Below are 19,109 nucleotides of genomic sequence, written 5' to 3' on the forward strand. Positions count from 1 at the left end.
ATCCAAAAACACTGAAGGAGCAACTGGAAAACCACAATCTGTGTCAGTCCCAGAACTTTTGGCCAAAACTGTACTCAACCTGTTTGACAGGGACAATGTCCTGAAAAATTAAAGGGCATCTCTAAGCTGATGTTTTTGTGGCCACATCTATGTTCATCATCAGCAGGCCACGTCTGCAGAGACCTTTCATCCCGCCACGTCTGTAGAGACCTTTCATCCCGCCACGTCTGCAGAGACCCTCATCCCGCCACGTCTGCAGAGACCCTCATCCCGCCACATCTACAGAAATCGGGAACACGATACTGTGAACACGATACTGGGAACACCCCCACAAGACCGGGAACACCCCCACAAGACCGGGAACACCGCCACAAGACCGGGAACACCGCCGCAAGACCGGGAACACCCTCGCAAGACTGGGAACACCCCCGCAAGACTGGGAATACCCCCGCAAGACTGGGAATGCCCCCGCAAGACTGGGAACGCCCTCGCAAGACTGGGAACGCCCTCGCAAGACTGGGAACGCCCTCGCAAGACTGGGAACGCCCCCGCAAGACTGGGAACGCCCCCGCAAGACTGGGAACGCCCCCGCAAGACTGGGAACGCCCCCGCAAGACTGGGAACGCCCCCGCAAGACTGGGAATGCCCCCGCAAGACTGGGAACACCCTCGCAAGACTGGGAACGCCCTCGCAAGACTGGGAACGCCCCCGCAAGACTGGGAACGCCCCCGCAAGACTGGGAACGCACTCGCAAGACTGGGAACCCCCCCACAAGACTGGGAACACCCCACTAGAGCCGGATAATGGCCCAGTCATCTGCACATCACAATTTGGTGCATGTCACAGTCGCTCACATCTTTACACTTCTCCATTTCTCCTGCTTCCAACATCAAGAACGGACAATCCCCCCATCTACCACTCCCCCTAATATATACACCCTTAAATACACCCCCCCCTAATATATCCCCCCCCTGACAGACGCCATTGTAACCAAATCAATTTTATTCACTTCCCCGGTCACTGGTTTTTATGTGATGTCTGATGAGTGTATAACATGTAACGAAGCAGTCAGCGAGCCTGTAACGCAGCAGTCAGCGGGCCTGTAACGCAGCAGTCAGCGGGCCTGTAACGCAGCAGTCAGCGGGCCTGTAACGCAGCAGTCAGCGGGCCTGTAACGCAGCAGTCAGCGGGCCTGTAACGCAGCAGTCAGCGGGCCTGTAACGCAGCAGTCAGCGGGCCTGTAACGCAGCAGTCAGCGGGCCTGTAACGCAGCAGTCAGCGGGCCTGTAACGCAGCAGTCAGCGGGCCTGTAACGCAGCAGTCAGCGGGCCTGTAACGCAGCAGTCAGCGGGCCTGTAACGCAGCAGTCAGCGGGCCCGTAACGCAGCAGTCAGCGGGCCCGGAACGCAGCAGTCAGCGAGCCCGGAACGCAGCAGTCAGCGGGCCCGTAACGCAGAAGTCAGCGGGCCCGTAACGCAGCAGTCAGCGGGCCCCTAAGGCAGCAGTCAGCGGGCCCGTAACGCAGCAGTCAGCGGGTCCGTAACGCAGCAGTCAGCGGGTCCGTAACGCAGCAGTCAGCGAGTCCGTAACGCAGCAGTCAGCGGGTCCGTAACGCAGCAGTCAGCGGGTCCGTAACGCAGCAGTCAGCGGGTCCGTAACGCAGCAGTCAGCGGGTCCGTAACGCAGCAGTCAGCGGGTCCGTAACGCAGCAGTCAGCGGGTCCGTAACGCAGCAGTCAGCGGGTCCGTAACGCAGCAGTCAGCGGGTCCGTAACGGAGAAGTCAACGGGCCCGTAACGCAGCAGTCAGCAGGCCCGTTCTGCAGCAGTCAGCAGGCCCGTAACGCAGCAGTCAGCAGGCCCGTAACGCAGCAGTCAGCAGGCCCGTAACGCAGCAGTCAGCAGGCCCGTAACGCAGCAGTCAGCAGGCCCGTAACGCAGCAGTCAGCAGGCCCGTAACGCAGCAGTCAGCAGGCCCGTAACGCAGCAGTCAGCGGGCCCGTAACGCAGCAGTCAGCGGGCCTGTAACGCAGCAGTCAGCGGGCCTGTATAACGTTTCGGGCACTCCTCTTACCCACACCGTTCCCTTGCGAGGAGCAGCGAAGTAGGGCTTGTAACCGTAGAATCCGGAGTCCACATAGTGAAGGCCGCACAGGCCGTGTCTGCGGAGAGAGAAGCTGCGGTCAGGAACACGCTCTCCGGTTGGAGGAGGGAGAGGGGGTGTTGCCGGTGTGGGCACTCACGAGGCGTAGCAGTTGTCCTGCGCCACCACCACCCCGCAGTACGGCAGCAGCCAGCTCATCTCCGTGCCCTGGAAACGCTTCATATTGTTGACTGGCGCATCAAGACGGCGAAGATCCCAAAACTTCAGCCGCCGGTCGTTTCCACAAGTCACAAAGAAGTTACTGAAGAGAAAGAAAAACAACTGCAGATCTTATAATAGTGCCGGAGCGTTATAAGAGGAGCGGCTGATATCAGTCACACATATGATGTAATGTCTCTGGAGGATATAATAGTGCTGGAGTGATATAAGAGGAGCGGCCGATATCAGTCACATATGATGTAATGTCTCTGGAGGATATAATAGTACTGGAGTGTTATAAGAGGAGCGGCTGATATCAGTCACACATATGATGTAATGTCTCTGGAGGATATAATAGTACTGGAGTGATATAAGAGGAGCGGCTGATATCAGTCACATATGATGTAATGTCTCTGGTGGATATAATAGTACTGGAGTGTTATAAGAGGAGCGGCTGATATCAGTCACACATATGATGTAATGTCTGTGGAGGATATAATAGTACTGGAGTGATATAAGAGGAGCGGCTGATATCAGTCACACATATGATGTAATGTCTGTAGGATATAATAGTGCTGGAGTGATATAAGAAGAGGAGCGGCTGATATCAGTCACATATGATGTAATGTCTGGAGGATATAATAGTACTGGAGTGATATAAGAGGAGCGGCTGATATCAGTCACATATGATGTAATGTCTCTGAGGGATATAACAGTGCTGGAGTGTTATAAGAGGGGCGGCTGATATTAGTCACATATGATGTAATGTCTCTGGAGGATATAATAGTACTGGAGTGTTATAAGAGGAGCGGCTGATATCAGTCACATATGATGTAATGTCTGGAGGATATAATAGTGCTGGAGTGTTATAAGAGGAGCGGCTGATATCAGTCACATATGATGTAATGTCTCTGGGGGATATAATAGTACTGGAGTGTTATAAGAGGAGCGGCTGATATCAGTCACATATGATGTAATGTCTCTGAAGGATATAATAGTACTGGAGTGATATAAGAGGAGCGGCTGATATCAGTCACACATATGATGTAATGTCTCTGGAGGATATAATAGTACTGGAGTGTTATAAGAGGAGCGGCTGATATCAGTCACATATATGATGTAATGTCTCTGGAGGATATAATAGTGCTGGAGTGATATAAGAGGAGCGGCTGATATCAGTCACATATGATGTAATGTCTCTGGAGGTTATAATAGTGCTGGAGTGATATAAGAGGAGCGGCTGATATCAGTCACACATATGATGTAATGTCTCTGGAGGATATAATAGTGCTGGAGTGATATAAGAGGAACGGCTGATATCAGTCACATATGATGTAATGTCTCTGGAGGATATAATAGTACTGGAGTGATATAAGAGGAGCGGCTGATATCAGTCACATATATGATGTAATGTCTCTGGAGTATATAATAGTACTGGAGTGATATAAGAGGAGCGGCTGATATCAGTCACATATATGATGTAATGTCTCTGGAGGATATAATAGTGCTGGAGTGATATAAGAGGAGCGGCTGATATCAGTCACATATGATGTAATGTCTCTGGAGGATATAATAGTACTGGAGTGTTAGAACAGGAGCGGCTGATATCAGTCACATATATGATGTAATGTCTCTGGAGGATATAATAGTACTGGAGTGATATAAGAGGAGCGGCTGATATCAGTCACACATATGATGTAATGTCTCTGGTGGATATAATAGTGCTGGAGTGATATAAGAGGAGCGGCTGATATCAGTCACACATATGATGTAATGTCTCTGGAGGATATAATAGTGCTGGAGTGATATAAGAGGAGCGGCTGATATCAGTCACATATGATGTAATGTCTCTGGAGGATATAATAGTACTGGAGTGTTAGAACAGGAGCGGCTGATATCAGTCACATATATGATGTAATGTCTCTGGAGGATATAATAGTACTGGAGTGATATAAGAGGAGCGGCTGATATCAGTCACATATATGATGTAATGTCTCTGGAGGATATAATAGTGCTGGAGTGATATAAGAGGAGCGGCTGATATCAGTCACATATGATGTAATGTCTCTGGAGGATATAATAGTACTGGAGTGATATAAGCGAAGCGGCTGATATCAGTCACATATATGATGTAATGTCTCTGGAGGATATAATAGTGCTGGAGTGTTATAAGAGGAGCGGCTGATATCAGTCACACATATGATGTAATGTCTCTGGAGGATATAATAGTACTGGAGTGTTATAAGAGGAGCGGCTGATATCAGTCACACATATGATGTAATGTCTCTGGAGGATATAATAGTGCTGGAGTGATATAAGAGGAGCGGCTGATATCAGTCACATATGATGTAATGTCTCTGGAGGATATAATAGTACTGGAGTGATATAAGAGGAGCGGCTGATATCAGTCACACATATGATGTAATGTCTCTGGAGGATATAATAGTACTGGAGTGATATAAGAGGAGCTGCTGATATCAGTAACACATATGATGTAATGTCTGGAGGATATAATAGTACTGGAGTGATATAAGAGGAGCGGCTGATGTCAGTCACATATGATGTAATGTCTCTGGAGGATATAATAGTACTGGAGTGATATAAGAGGAGCGGCTGATATCAGTCACACATATGATGTAATGTCTCTGGAGGATATAATAGTGCTGGAGTGATATAAGAGGAGCGGCTGATATCAGTCACATATATGATGTAATGTCTCTGGAGGATATAATAGTACTGGAGTGATATAAGAGGAGCGGTTGATATCAGTCACACATATGATGTAATGTCTCTGGAGGATATAATAGTACTGGAGTGTTATAAGAGGAGCGGCTGATATCAGTCACATATGATGTAATGTCTCTGGAGGATATAATAGTACTGGAGTGATATAAGAGGAGCGGCTGATATCAGTCACATATGATGTTATGTCTCTGGAGGATATAATAGTACTGGAGTGATATAAGAGGAGCGGCTGATATCAGTCACGTGATGAGCTGTGTATGTCGGTGACCTGAGTCGCGAATCCTGTACCTGTCCGCTTTACACCACTCGATGCCGCGCACCGCATTGTCGTGGGCAGAGAAGCTGAGGAAGGGGTACTGCTTTATCACACGGCCATGGCGAACCCTCTGCAAAACAGACTTGGTCTTCAGGTCCCATATTGCTACTGTTCCTAAAACCATAAAAAAAGGTTCCATATTAGTTCTGGGTGTTATGCGATTCTGCACCAGTGATCAGAAGACGGGAGAGAGGTCCCAAAACAGTCACTTACTCATCTGCTTCTAAGAAAGAGCAAACCCCCTCCCAAATCAGCAAATTCTCACCGGTCACCTAAATATAACTAGACGACTATCCCTGTACAGGTGAGAACAGGACACCGGTCACCTCACTATAACTAGAAGACTATCCCTGTACAGGTGAGGACAGGACACCGGTCACCTCACTATAACTAGAAGACTATCCCTGTACAGGTGAGAACAGGACACCGGTCACCTCACTATAACTAGAAGACTATCCCTGTACAGGTGAGAACAGGACACCGGTCACCTCACTATAACTAGAAGACTATCCCTGTACAGGTGAGAACAGGACACCGGTCACCTCACTATAACTAGAAGACTATCCCTGTACAGATGAGAACAGGACACCGGTCACCTCACTATAGGACTATCCCTGTACAGGTGAGAACAGGACACCGGTCACCTCACTATAACTAGAAGACTATCCCTGTACAGGTGAGAACAGGACACCGGTCACCTCACTATAACTAGAAGACTATCCCTGTACAGGTGAGAACAGGACACCGGTCACCTCACTATAACTAGAAGACTATCCCTGTACAGGTGAGAACAGGACACCGGTCACCTCACTATAACTAGAAGACTATCCCTGTACAGATGAGAACAGGACACCGGTCACCTCACTATAGGACTATCCCTGTACAGGTGAGAACAGGACACCGGTCACCTCACTATAACTAGAAGACTATCCCTGTACAGGTGAGAAGAGGACACCGGTCACCTCACTATAACTAGAAGACTATCCCTGTACAGATGAGAACAGGACACCGATCACCTCACTATAACTAGAAGACTATCCCTGTACAGGTGAGAACAGGACACCGGTCACCTCACTATAGGACTATCCCTGTACAGGTGAGAACAGAAGACTGGTCACACAGGAATGGGCACTCACCATCATAGAAGCCAGCTGCCAGGTACTGGTGTGGTTTGGAGGGCAGCCAGGCTACAGTATAGCACTGCCCATTCTCACCAGGGTAACAAGCCTTAATAGAGCCCACATGAAGTCGGACAACGCAGTCCACCTGGAAGACAAATGTCATTGTCAGCCGATCCAAACTAAGCAACTCCCATAGAACCAATCTCCTAGCTAGAGACATGTAACTGGTCTGGATATGGGGCGCGGAGGGTCAGCGTGTGGACATGGGGCGCGGAGGGTCAGCGTGTGGACATGGGGCGCGGAGGGTCAGCGTGTGGGCATGGGGCGCGGAGGGTCAGCGTGTGGGCATGGGGCGCGGAGGGTCAGCGTGTGGGCATGGGGCGCGGAGGGTCAGCGTGTGGGCATGGGGCGCGGAGGGTCAGCGTGTGGAAATGGGGCGCGGAGGGTCAGCGTGTGGACATGGGGCGCGGAGGGTCAGCGTGTGGACATGGGGCGCGGAGGGTCAGCGTGTGGACATGGGGCGCGGAGGGTCAGCGTGTGGACATGGGGCGCGGAGGGTCAGCGTGTGGACATGGGGCGCGGAGGGTCAGCGTGTGGACATGGGGCGCGGAGGGTCAGCGTGTGGACATGGGGCGCGGAGGGTCAGCGTGTGGACATGGGGCGCGGAGGGTCAGCGTGTGGACATGGGGCGCGGAGGGTCAGCGTGTGGACATGGGGCGCGGAGGGTCAGCGTGTGGACATGGGGCGCGGAGGGTCAGCGTGTGGACATGGGGCGCGGAGGGTCAGCGTGTGGACATGGGGCGCGGAGGGTCAGCGTGTGGACATGGGGCGCGGAGGGTCAGCGTGTGGACATGGGGCGCGGAGGGTCAGCGTGTGGACATGGGGCGCGGAGGGTCAGCGTGTGGACATGGGGCGCGGAGGGTCAGCGTGTGGACATGGGGCGCGGAGGGTCAGCGTGTGGACATGGGGCGCGGAGGGTCAGCGTGTGGACATGGGGCGCGGAGGGTCAGCGTGTGGACATGGGGCGCGGAGGGTCAGCGTGTGGACATGGGGCGCGGAGGGTCAGCGTGTGGACATGGGGCGCGGAGGGTCAGCGTGTGGACATGGGGCGCGGAGGGTCAGCGTGTGGACATGGGGCGCGGAGGGTCAGCGTGTGGACATGGGGCGCGGAGGGTCAGCGTCTGGACATGGGGCGCTGAGGGTCAGCGTCTGGACATAGGGCGCTGAGGGTCAGCGTCTGGACATAGGGCTCCTGCTTGGAGGACTGGTGATGCACAATGTATCAGAATGATTGTGTATGTATTACAGTAAGAAGTATCCCGCGTTGTTTTGTAAGGGACTATGATTGCTCGGTATCTTCACTGTTTCCATGAAGCATCATCCATCTCCGGCCGTCAGAAAGACGACACGTCCGATGCGCCTCAGCGACTTTAATTATAAGGAACTAGGTGACGGCAAAGTGATTATTGACCAAGAGCCGGGGGAGGGTTATAATACGAGAGCGAGCACAGAGTGTCAGATGCACTAAATACAAGAGATATGTTTTCTATATGCCCTATATACAAGTGACGTGACCTCTAAATACACTATACACTGTGATAAGGTGTATCCCCTATATACAAGTAATGTGTGCTCTATAGGTATCCCCTATATACAAGTAATGTGTCCTCTATAGGTATCCCCTGTACACAAGTAATGTGTGCTCTATCCGTATCCCCTATATACAAGTGACGAGACCTCTAAATGTATCCCCTATATACAAGACATGCCGTGTTATACACTATACACTATGATAAGGTGTATCCCCTATATACAAGTAATGTGTGCTCTATAGGTATCCCCTATACACAAGTAATGTGTGCTCTATCTGTATCCCCTATATACAAGTAATGTGTGCTCTATGCGTATCCCCTATATACAAGTAATGTGTGCTCTATCCATATCCCCTATATACAAGTAATGTGTGCTCTATCCGTATCCCCTATATACAAGTGACGAGACATCTAAATGTATCCCCTATATACAAGACATGCCGTGTTATACACTATACACTATGATAAGGTGTATCCCCTATATACAAGTAATGTTTGCTCTATAGGTATCCCCTATACACAAGTAATGTGTGCTCTATCTGTATCCCCTATATACAAGTAATGTGTGCTCTATCCGTATCCCCTATATACAAGTAATGTGTGCTCTATCCGTATCCCCTATATACAAGTAATGTGTGCTCTATGCGTATCCCCTATATACAAGTAATGTGTGCTCTATACGTATCACCTATATACAAGAGACGTGACCTCTAAATGTATCCCCTATATACAAGTAATGTGTGCTCTATGCGTAACCCCTATATACAAGTAATGTGTGCTCTATGCGTATCCCCTATATACAAGTAATGTGTGCTCTATGTGTATCCCCTATATACAAGTAATGTGTGCTCTATGTGTATCCCCTATATACAAGTAATGTGTGCTCTATGCGTATCCCCTATATGCAAGTAATGTGTGCTCTATACGTATCCCCTATATACAGGTAATGTGTGCTCTATCCGTATCCCCTATATACAAGTAATGTGTGCTCTATCCGTATCCCCTATATACAAGTAACGTGTGCTCTATCCGTATCCCCTATATACAAGTAACGTGTGCTCTATCCGTATCCCCTATATACAAGTAATGTGTGCTCTATGCGTATCCCCTATATACAAGTAATGGGTTCTCTATGTGTATCCTCTATATACAAGTAATGTGTTCTCTATACGTATCCCCTGTATACAAGTAATGTGTGCTCTATGCGTATCCCCTATATACAAGTAATGTGTGCTCTATGTGTATCCCCTATATACAAGTACCGTGCTATATTAATATCCCCTACATACAAGTAATGTGTGTGCTATAGGTATCCCCTATATACAAGTAATGTGTTCTCTATGTGTATCCTCTATATACAAGTAATGTGTGTTCTATAGGAATCCCCTGTATACAAGTAAAGTGTGCTCTATGTGTATCACCTATATACAAGCAATGTGTGCTCTATAGGTATCCCCTGTATACAAGTAATGTGTGCTCTATACGTATCCCCTATATACAAGTAATGTGTTCTCTATACGTATCCCCTGTATACAAGTAATGTGTGCACTATAGGTATCCCCTATATACAAGTAATGTGTGCTCTATGCGTATCCCCTATATACAAGTAATGTGTTCTCTATACGTATCCCCTGTATACAAGTAATGTGTGCTCTATATGTATCCCCTATATACAAGTAATGTGTTCTCTATACGTATCCCCTGTAAACAAGTAATGTGTGCTCTATAGGTATCCCCTATATACAAGTAATGTGTTCTCTATGTGTATCCTCTATATACAAGTAATGTGTTCTCTATATGTATCACCTACATACAAGTAATGTGTTCTCTATACGTTTCCCCTGTATACAAGTAATGTGTGCTCTATAGGTATCCCCTATATACAAGTAATGTGTGCTCTATGTGTATCCCCTATATACAAGTGCCGTGCTATATACATATCCCCTACATACAAGTAATGTGTGCTCTATACGTATCCCCTGTATACAAGTAATGTGTGCACTATAGGTATCCCCTATATACAAGTCATGTGTTCTCTATGTGTATCCCCTATATACAAGTAATGTGTTCTCTATACGTATCCCCTGGATACAAGTAATGTGTGCTCTATACGTATCCCCTATATACAAGTAATGTGTTCTCTATAGGTATCCCCTATATACAAGTAGTTTGTGCTCTATGCGTGTCCCCTATATATACAAGTAATGTGTGCTCTGTACATATCCCCTATATATACACACACAAGTAATGTGTGCTCTATACGTATCCCCTATATACAAGTAATGTGTGCTCTATACGTATCTCCTATATACAAGTAATGTGTGCTCTATGTGTATCCCCTATATACAAGTGACGTGACCTCTAAATGTATCCCCTATATACAAGTAATGTGTGCTCTATGCGTATCCCCTATATACAAGTAATGTGTGCTCTATGTGTATCCCCTATATACAAGTAATGTGTGCTCTGTGTATCCCCTATATACAAGTAATGTGTGCTCTATGCGTATCCCCTATATGCAAGTAATGTGTGCTCTATACGTATCCCCTATATACAAGTAATGTGTGCTCTATCCGTATCCCCTATATACAAGTAGTGTGCTCTATCCGTATCCCCTATATACAAGTAATGTGTGCTCTATGCGTATCCCCTATATACAAGTAATGTGTGCTCTATGCGTATCCCCTATATACAAGTAATGTGTGCTCTATCTGTATCCCCTATATACAAGTAATGTGTGCTCTATACGTATCCCTACATACAAGTAATGTGTGCTCTATACGTATCCCCTATATACAAGTAATGTGTGCTCTATATGTATCCCTAAATACAAGTAATGTGTGCTCTATACCTATCCCTATATACAAGTAATGTGTGCTCTATACATATCCCCTATATAAAAGTAATGTGTGCTCTACGCGTATCCCTATATACAAGAAATGTGTGCTCTATACGTATCCCCTATATACAAGTAATGTGTGCTCTATACGTATCCCGTATATACAAGTAATGTGTGCTCTATACATATCCCCTATATAAAATTAGTGTGCTCTATACGTATCACCTATATACAAGTAATCTTTGCTCTATACATATCCCCTATACACAAGTAATGTGTGCTCTATACATATCCCCTATAGACAATGTGTGTTCTATACGTATCCCCTATATATGTAAGTAATGTATACCCTATATACAAGTAATGTGTGCATTATACATATCCCCTATATACAAGTACCGTGCTCTATATATATCCCCTACATACAAGTAATGCGTGATCTATACATATCCCTACATACAAGTAATGTGTGCTCTATAGGTCTTCTCCATATACAGGACATACCATGCTATACACTATACAAGTGACGGTGTGTTTCCAGCCTCTACCCAAATCCCTTATATATATATTGTCATGGGGTTTATTAGGTTAATACACGATCAATAGAGCCAGTGACGACAGGACAACTCCAACAGGGTTTATTGCATAATATATATATATATATATATATATATATATATATATATATATATATATATGAGACAGTGCGTATCCCAGCACATATACACATGAGGCAGTCGTTACCTTACAGATCGTCAGCTCCCAGGGATCTGCAGAGAAGAGAAAATATTCAGTACAATGCTGTAATCTGATCAACAAACCCTATGTCATCTATAGGGAAACCTCATCCCTCCCAGGAGAATGCAGAGCATGTTTACTATGGGGTCCGCTATGGGGAGCACTGATCCCATTCAGGGCATATATCCTGCATCATGCACAAACAAGGCCGAATTTATAATGACCTCAAAACTGATCCTGTCCCCAGGGTCTTCCTCCAGTGCCCCCTTCATATCTATAGAGCCCCAGTACCGAGCTGGGGGTGTTATAACCTCATGTCACCCCAATCACCAGAACGTCCCCTCAGTCTCCAGGACGCTTCTGTATGGAGAGATAAGAGGAGGATGACAGGGTGATAGATGGCCCCGGCCTCCTCCCGCTATCTGGGCCTCACCATCACATCTAGACATGACTGATCACTACAGGGGCCACTGCCCAAACCCCATAACACCAGGGACAAGGCCCAGTATTATTAATACAGATACAACTGGGGTGTGAGATCTATGTCCCTGGAGCAGCCAAACAAACCGCAAGATGGGAGAACAGGGACCCCGGGAGGGCAGAAAACACCCGTCCTGCACTGTATACGGAATATACTCTATAGGGTCAAGACGGAGCAGACAGACAATGTACACACAACCCAGAGCCAGCAATAGAGACACGGCCCCCGGGGGCACCTGATAACCGGAGATAAGCGGAGGGTTAATGACTGAACCGTCACTGCTCCCAGGAGGTGAGGGGTTAATAGGGGACGACTGCAGACGAGACAATGGACACCTGGGTCTAGTGATGTTACACCCGTTTATCACCCCTAATACCAACATCGCAGTACACCCCTATACACCTAATTATCACCTCCTAATACCAACATCCGCAGTACACCCCTATACACCAGATTATCACCCCTAATACCAACATCCGCAGTACACCCCTATACACCAGATTATCACCCCCTAATACCAACATCCACAGTACATCCCTATACACCAGATTATTACCCCCTAATACCAACATCCACAGTACACCCCTATACACCCGATTATCACCTCCTAATACCAACATCCACAGTACATCCCTATACACCAGATTATTACCCCCTAATACCAACATCCGCAGTACACCCCTATACACCAGAGTATCACCCCCTAATACCAACATCCACAGTACATCCCTATACACCAGATTATTACCCCCTAATACCAACATCCGCAGTACACCCCTATACACCAGATTATTACCCCCTAATACCAACATCCGCAGTACACCCCTATACACCAGATTATCACCTCCTAATACCAACATCCGCAGTACACCCCTATACACCAGATTATCACCCCCTAATACCAACATCCAAAGTACACCCCTATACACCCGATTATCACCCCCTAATACCAACATCCGCAGTACACCCCTATACACTAGATTATCACCTCCTAATACCAACATCCGCAGTACACCCCTATACACCAGATTATCACCCCCTAATACCAACATCCGTAGTATACCCCTATACACCAGATTATCACCCCCTAATACCAACATCCGCAGTACACCCCTATACACCAGATTATCACCCCTAATACCAACATCCGCAGTACACCCCTATACACCCGATTATCACCCCCTAATACCAACATCCGCAGTACACCCCTATACACCCGATTATCACCCCCTAATACCAACATCCGCAGTACACCCCTATACACCCGATTATCACCTCCTAATACCAACATCCACAGTACACCCCGATACACCAGATTATCACCCCTAATACCAAAATCCGCAGAACACCCCTATACACCAGATTATCACCCCTAATACCAACATCCGCAGTACACCCCTATACACCAGATTATCACCTCCTAATACCAACATCCGCAGTACACTCCTATACACCAGATTATTACCCCCTAATACCAACATCCGCAGTACACTCCTATACAACAGATTATCACCTCCTAATACCAACATCCGCAGTACACTCCTATACACCAGATTATTACCCCCTAATACTAACATCCGCAGTACACCCCTATACACCAGATTATCACCCCCTAATACCAACATCCGCAGTACACCCCTATACACCAGATTATCACCCCTAATACCAACATCCGCAGTACATCCATATACACCAGATTATCACCTCCTAATACCAACATCCGCAGTACACCCCTATACACCAGATTATCACCCCCTAATACCAACATCCGCAGTACACCCCTATACACCAGATTATCACCCCCTAATACCAACATCCACAGTACACCCCTATACACCAGATTATCACCCCCTAATACCAACATCCGCAGTACATCCCTATACACCAGATTAATACCCTCTAATACCAACATCCGCAGTACACCCCTATACACCAGATTATCACCCCTAATACCAACATCCGCAGTACACCCCTATACACCAGATTATCACCCCTAATACCAACATCCGCAGTACACCCCTATACACCAGATTATCACCTCCTAATACCAACATCCGCAGTACACCCCTATACACCAGATTAATACCCCTAATACCAACATCCGCAGTACACCCCTATACACCAGATTATCACCACCTAATACCAACATCCGCAGTACACCCCTATACACCAGATTATCACCCCCTAATACCAACATCCGCAGTACACCCCTATACACCAGATTATCACCCCCTAATACCAACATCCGCAGTACACCCCTATACACCAGATTATCACCTCCTAATACCAACATTCGCAGTACACCCCTATACACCAGATTATCACCTCCTAATACCAACATCCACAGTACACCCCTATACACCAGATTATCAATACCAACATCCGCAGTATACCCCTATACACCAGATTATCACCTCCTAATACCAACATCCGCAGTACACCCCTATACACCAGATTATCACCCCCTAATACCAACATCCACAGTACACCCCTATACACCAGATTAATACCCCCTAATACCAACATCCGCAGTACACCCCTATACACCAGATTATCAATACCAACATCCGCAGTATACCCCTATACACCAGATTATTACCTCCTAATACCAACATCCGCAGTACACCCCTATACACCAGATTATCACCCCCTAATACCAACATCCGCAGTACACCCCTATACACTAGATTATTACCCCCTAATACCAACATCCGCAGTACACCCCTATACACCAGATTATTACCCATTAATACCAACATCCGCAGTACACCCCTATACACCAGATTATTACCCCCTAATACCAACATCCGCAGTACACCCCTATACACCAGATTATCACCACCTAATACCAACATCCGCAGTACACCCCCTATACACCAGATTATCACCCCCTAATACCAACATCCGCAGTACACCCCTATACACCAGATTATCACCCCCTAATACCAACATCCGCAGTACACCCCTATATACCAGATTATCACCACCTAATACCAACATCTGCAGTACACCCCTATACACCAGATTATTACCCCCAATACCAACATCCGCAGTACACCCCTATACACCAGATTATCACTCCTAATACCAACATCCGCAGTACACCCCTATACACCAGATTATCACCCCTAATACCAAAATCCGCAGAACACCCCTATACACCAGATTATCACCCCTAATACCAACATCCGCAGTACACCCCTATACACCAGATTATCACCTCCTAATACCAACATCCGCAGTACACCCCTATACACCAGATTATCACCTAATACCAACATCCGCAGTACACCCCTATACACCAGATTATCACCCCCTAATACCAACATCCACAGTACACCCCTATACACCAGATTATCACCCCCTAATACCAACATCCGCAGTACATCCCTATACACCAGATTAATACCCTCTAATACCAACATCCGCAGTACACCCCTATACACCAGATTATCACCCCTAATACCAACATCCGCAGTACACCCCTATACACCAGATTATCACCCCTAATACCAACATCCGCAGTACACCCCTATACACCAGATTATCACCTCCTAATACCAACATCCGCAGTACACCCCTATACACCAGATTAATACCCCTAATACCAACATCCGCAGTACACCCCTATACACCAGATTATCACCACCTAATACCAACATCCGCAGTACACCCCTATACACCAGATTATCACCCCCTAATACCAACATCCGCAGTACACCCCTATACACCAGATTATCACCCCCTAATACCAACATCCGCAGTACACCCCTATACACCAGATTATCACCTCCTAATACCAACATTCGCAGTACACCCCTATACACCAGATTATCACCTCCTAATACCAACATCCGCAGTACACCCCTATACACCAGATTATCACCCCCTAATACCAACATCCGCAGTACACCCCTATACACCAGATTATCAATACCAACATCCGCAGTATACCCCTATACACCAGATTATCACCTCCTAATACCAACATCCGCAGTACACCCCTATACACCAGATTATCACCCCCTAATACCAACATCCGCAGTACACCCCTATACACTAGATTATTACCCCCTAATACCAACATCCGCAGTACACCCCTATACACCAGATTATTACCCATTAATACCAACATCCGCAGTACACCCCTATACACCAGATTATTACCCCCTAATACCAACATCCGCAGTACACCCCTATACACCAGATTATCACCACCTAATACCAACATCCGCAGTACACCCCCTATACACCAGATTATCACCCCCTAATACCAACATCCGCAGTACACCCCTATACACCAGATTATCACCCCCTAATACCAACATCCGCAGTACACCCCTATATACCAGATTATCACCACCTAATACCAACATCTGCAGTACACCCCTATACACCAGATTATTACCCCCAATACCAACATCCGCAGTACACCCCTATACACCAGATTATCACTCCTAATACCAACATCCGCAGTACACCCCTATACACCAGATTATCACCCCTAATACCAACATCCACAGTACACCCCTATACACCAGATTATCACCACCTAATACCAACATCCGCAGTACACCCCTATACACCAGATTATCACCCCCAATACCAACATCCGCAGTACACCCCTATACACCAGATTATTACCCCCTAATACCAACATCCGCAGTACACCCCTATACACCAGATTATCACCCCTAATACCAACATCCGCAGTACATCCCTATACACCAGATTATCACCTCCTAATACCAACATCCGCAGTACACCCCTATACACCAGATTATCACCTAATACCAACATCCGCAGTACAGCCCTATACACCAGATTATCACCCCTAATACCAACATCCGCAGTACACCCCTATACACCAGATTATCACCTAATACCAACATCCGCAGTACACCTCTATACACCAGATCACCCCCTAATACCAACATCCGCAGTACACCCCTATACACCAGATAATCACCTCCTAATACCAACATCCACAGTACACCCCTATACACCAGATTATCACCCCTAATACCAACATCCACAGTACACCCCTATACACTAGATTATCACCACCTAATACCAACATCCGCAGTACACCCCTATACACCAGATTATCACCCCCTAATACCAACATCCGCAGTACACCCCTATACACCAGATTATCACCCCCAATACCAACATCCGCAGTACACCCCTATACACCAGATTATTACCCCTAATACCAACATCCCCAGTACACCCCTATACACCAGATTATCACTCCTAATACCAACATCCGCAGTACATCCCTATATACCAGATTATCACCTCCTAATACCAACATCCGCAGTACACCCCTATACACCAGATTATCACCTAATACCAACATCCGCAGTACAGCCCTATACACCAGATTATCACCCCTAATACCAACATCCGCAGTACACCCCTATACACCAGATTATCAGATAATACCAACATCCGCAGTACACCCCTATACACCAGATAATCACCTCCTAATACCAACATCCACAGTACACCCCTATACACCAGATTATCACCTCCTAATACCAACAACCGCAGTACACCCCTATACACCAGATTATCACCCCCTAATACCAACATCCGCAGTACACCCCTATACACCAGATTATCACCTCCTAATACCAACATCCGCAGTACACCCCTATACACCAGATTATTACCCCCTAATACTAACATCCGCAGTACACCCCTATACATCAGATTATCACCTTCTAATACCAACATCCGCAGTACATGCCTATACACCAGATTATCACCACCTAATACCAACATCCGCAGTACACCCCTATACACCAGATTATCACCCCCTAATACCAACATCCGCAGTACACCCCTATACACCAGATTATCAACCGCTAATACCAACATCCGCAGTACACCCCTATACACCAGATTATCACCCCTAATACCAACATCCGCAGTACACCCCTATACACCAGATTATCACCCCTAATACCAACATCCGCAGTACACCCCTATACACCAGATTACCCCCTAATACCAACATCCGCAGTACACCCCTATACACCAGATTATTACCCCCTAATACCAACATCCGCAGTACACCCCTATACACCAGATTATCACCCCCTAATACCAACATCCGCAGTACACCCCTATACACCAGATTATCACCTCCTAATACCAACATCTGCAGTACACCCCTATATACCAGATTATCACCTCCTAATACCAACATCCGCAGTACACCCCCTATACACCAGATTATCACCTCCTAATACCAACATCCACAGTACACCCCTATACACCAGATTATCACCCCTAATACCAACATCCACAGTACACCCCTATACACCAGATTATCACCCCTAATACCAACATCCGCAGTACACCCCTATACACCAGATTATCACCCCTAATACCAACATCCGCAGTACACCCCTATACACCAGATTATCACCCCTAATACCAACATCCGCAGTACACCCCTATACACCAGATTATTACCCCCTAATACCAACATCCGCAGTACACCCCTATACACCAGATTATCACCCCCTAATACCAACATCCGCAGTACACCTATACACCAGATTATCACCTCCTAATACCAACATCCGCAGTACACCCCTATACACCAGATTATCACCTCCTAATACCAACATCCGCAGTACACCCCTATACACCAGATTATCACCTCCTAATACCAACATCCGCAGTACACCCCCTATACACCAGATTGTCACTCCTAATACCAACATCCGCAGTATACCCCTATACACCAGATTATCACCCCTAATACCAACATCCGCAGTACACCCCTATACACCAGATTATCACCCCTAATACCAACATCCGCAGTACACCCCTATACACCAGATTATCACCTCCTAATACCAACATCCGCAGTACACCCCTATACACCAGATTATCACCCCTAATACCAACATCCGCAGTACACCCCTATACACCAGATTATCACCACCTAATACCAACAT

General features: G+C 46.9%; 1 protein-coding gene across 1 annotated transcript in view; it reads right to left on the reverse strand.

The window, feature by feature from the left end:
- GTF3C2 (general transcription factor IIIC subunit 2) overlaps positions 1-19,109 on the reverse strand; it is a 36,597-nt gene that overhangs the window by 7,448 nt on the left and 10,040 nt on the right. The window contains exons 4-8 of the mRNA XM_075847431.1: positions 11,658-11,683; positions 6,498-6,627; positions 5,334-5,475; positions 2,242-2,403; positions 2,073-2,160 (exon numbers count right to left, since the gene is read on the reverse strand). Of these exons, the coding sequence (XP_075703546.1) occupies positions 2,073-2,160; positions 2,242-2,403; positions 5,334-5,475; positions 6,498-6,627; positions 11,658-11,683 (548 nt within the window). The remainder of the gene's footprint in view (positions 1-2,072; positions 2,161-2,241; positions 2,404-5,333; positions 5,476-6,497; positions 6,628-11,657; positions 11,684-19,109) is intronic.

Source organism: Rhinoderma darwinii (genome assembly GCF_050947455.1).
Source record: "Rhinoderma darwinii isolate aRhiDar2 chromosome 4 unlocalized genomic scaffold, aRhiDar2.hap1 SUPER_4_unloc_1, whole genome shotgun sequence".
NCBI classification, from domain to species: Eukaryota; Metazoa; Chordata; class Amphibia; order Anura; family Rhinodermatidae; genus Rhinoderma; species Rhinoderma darwinii.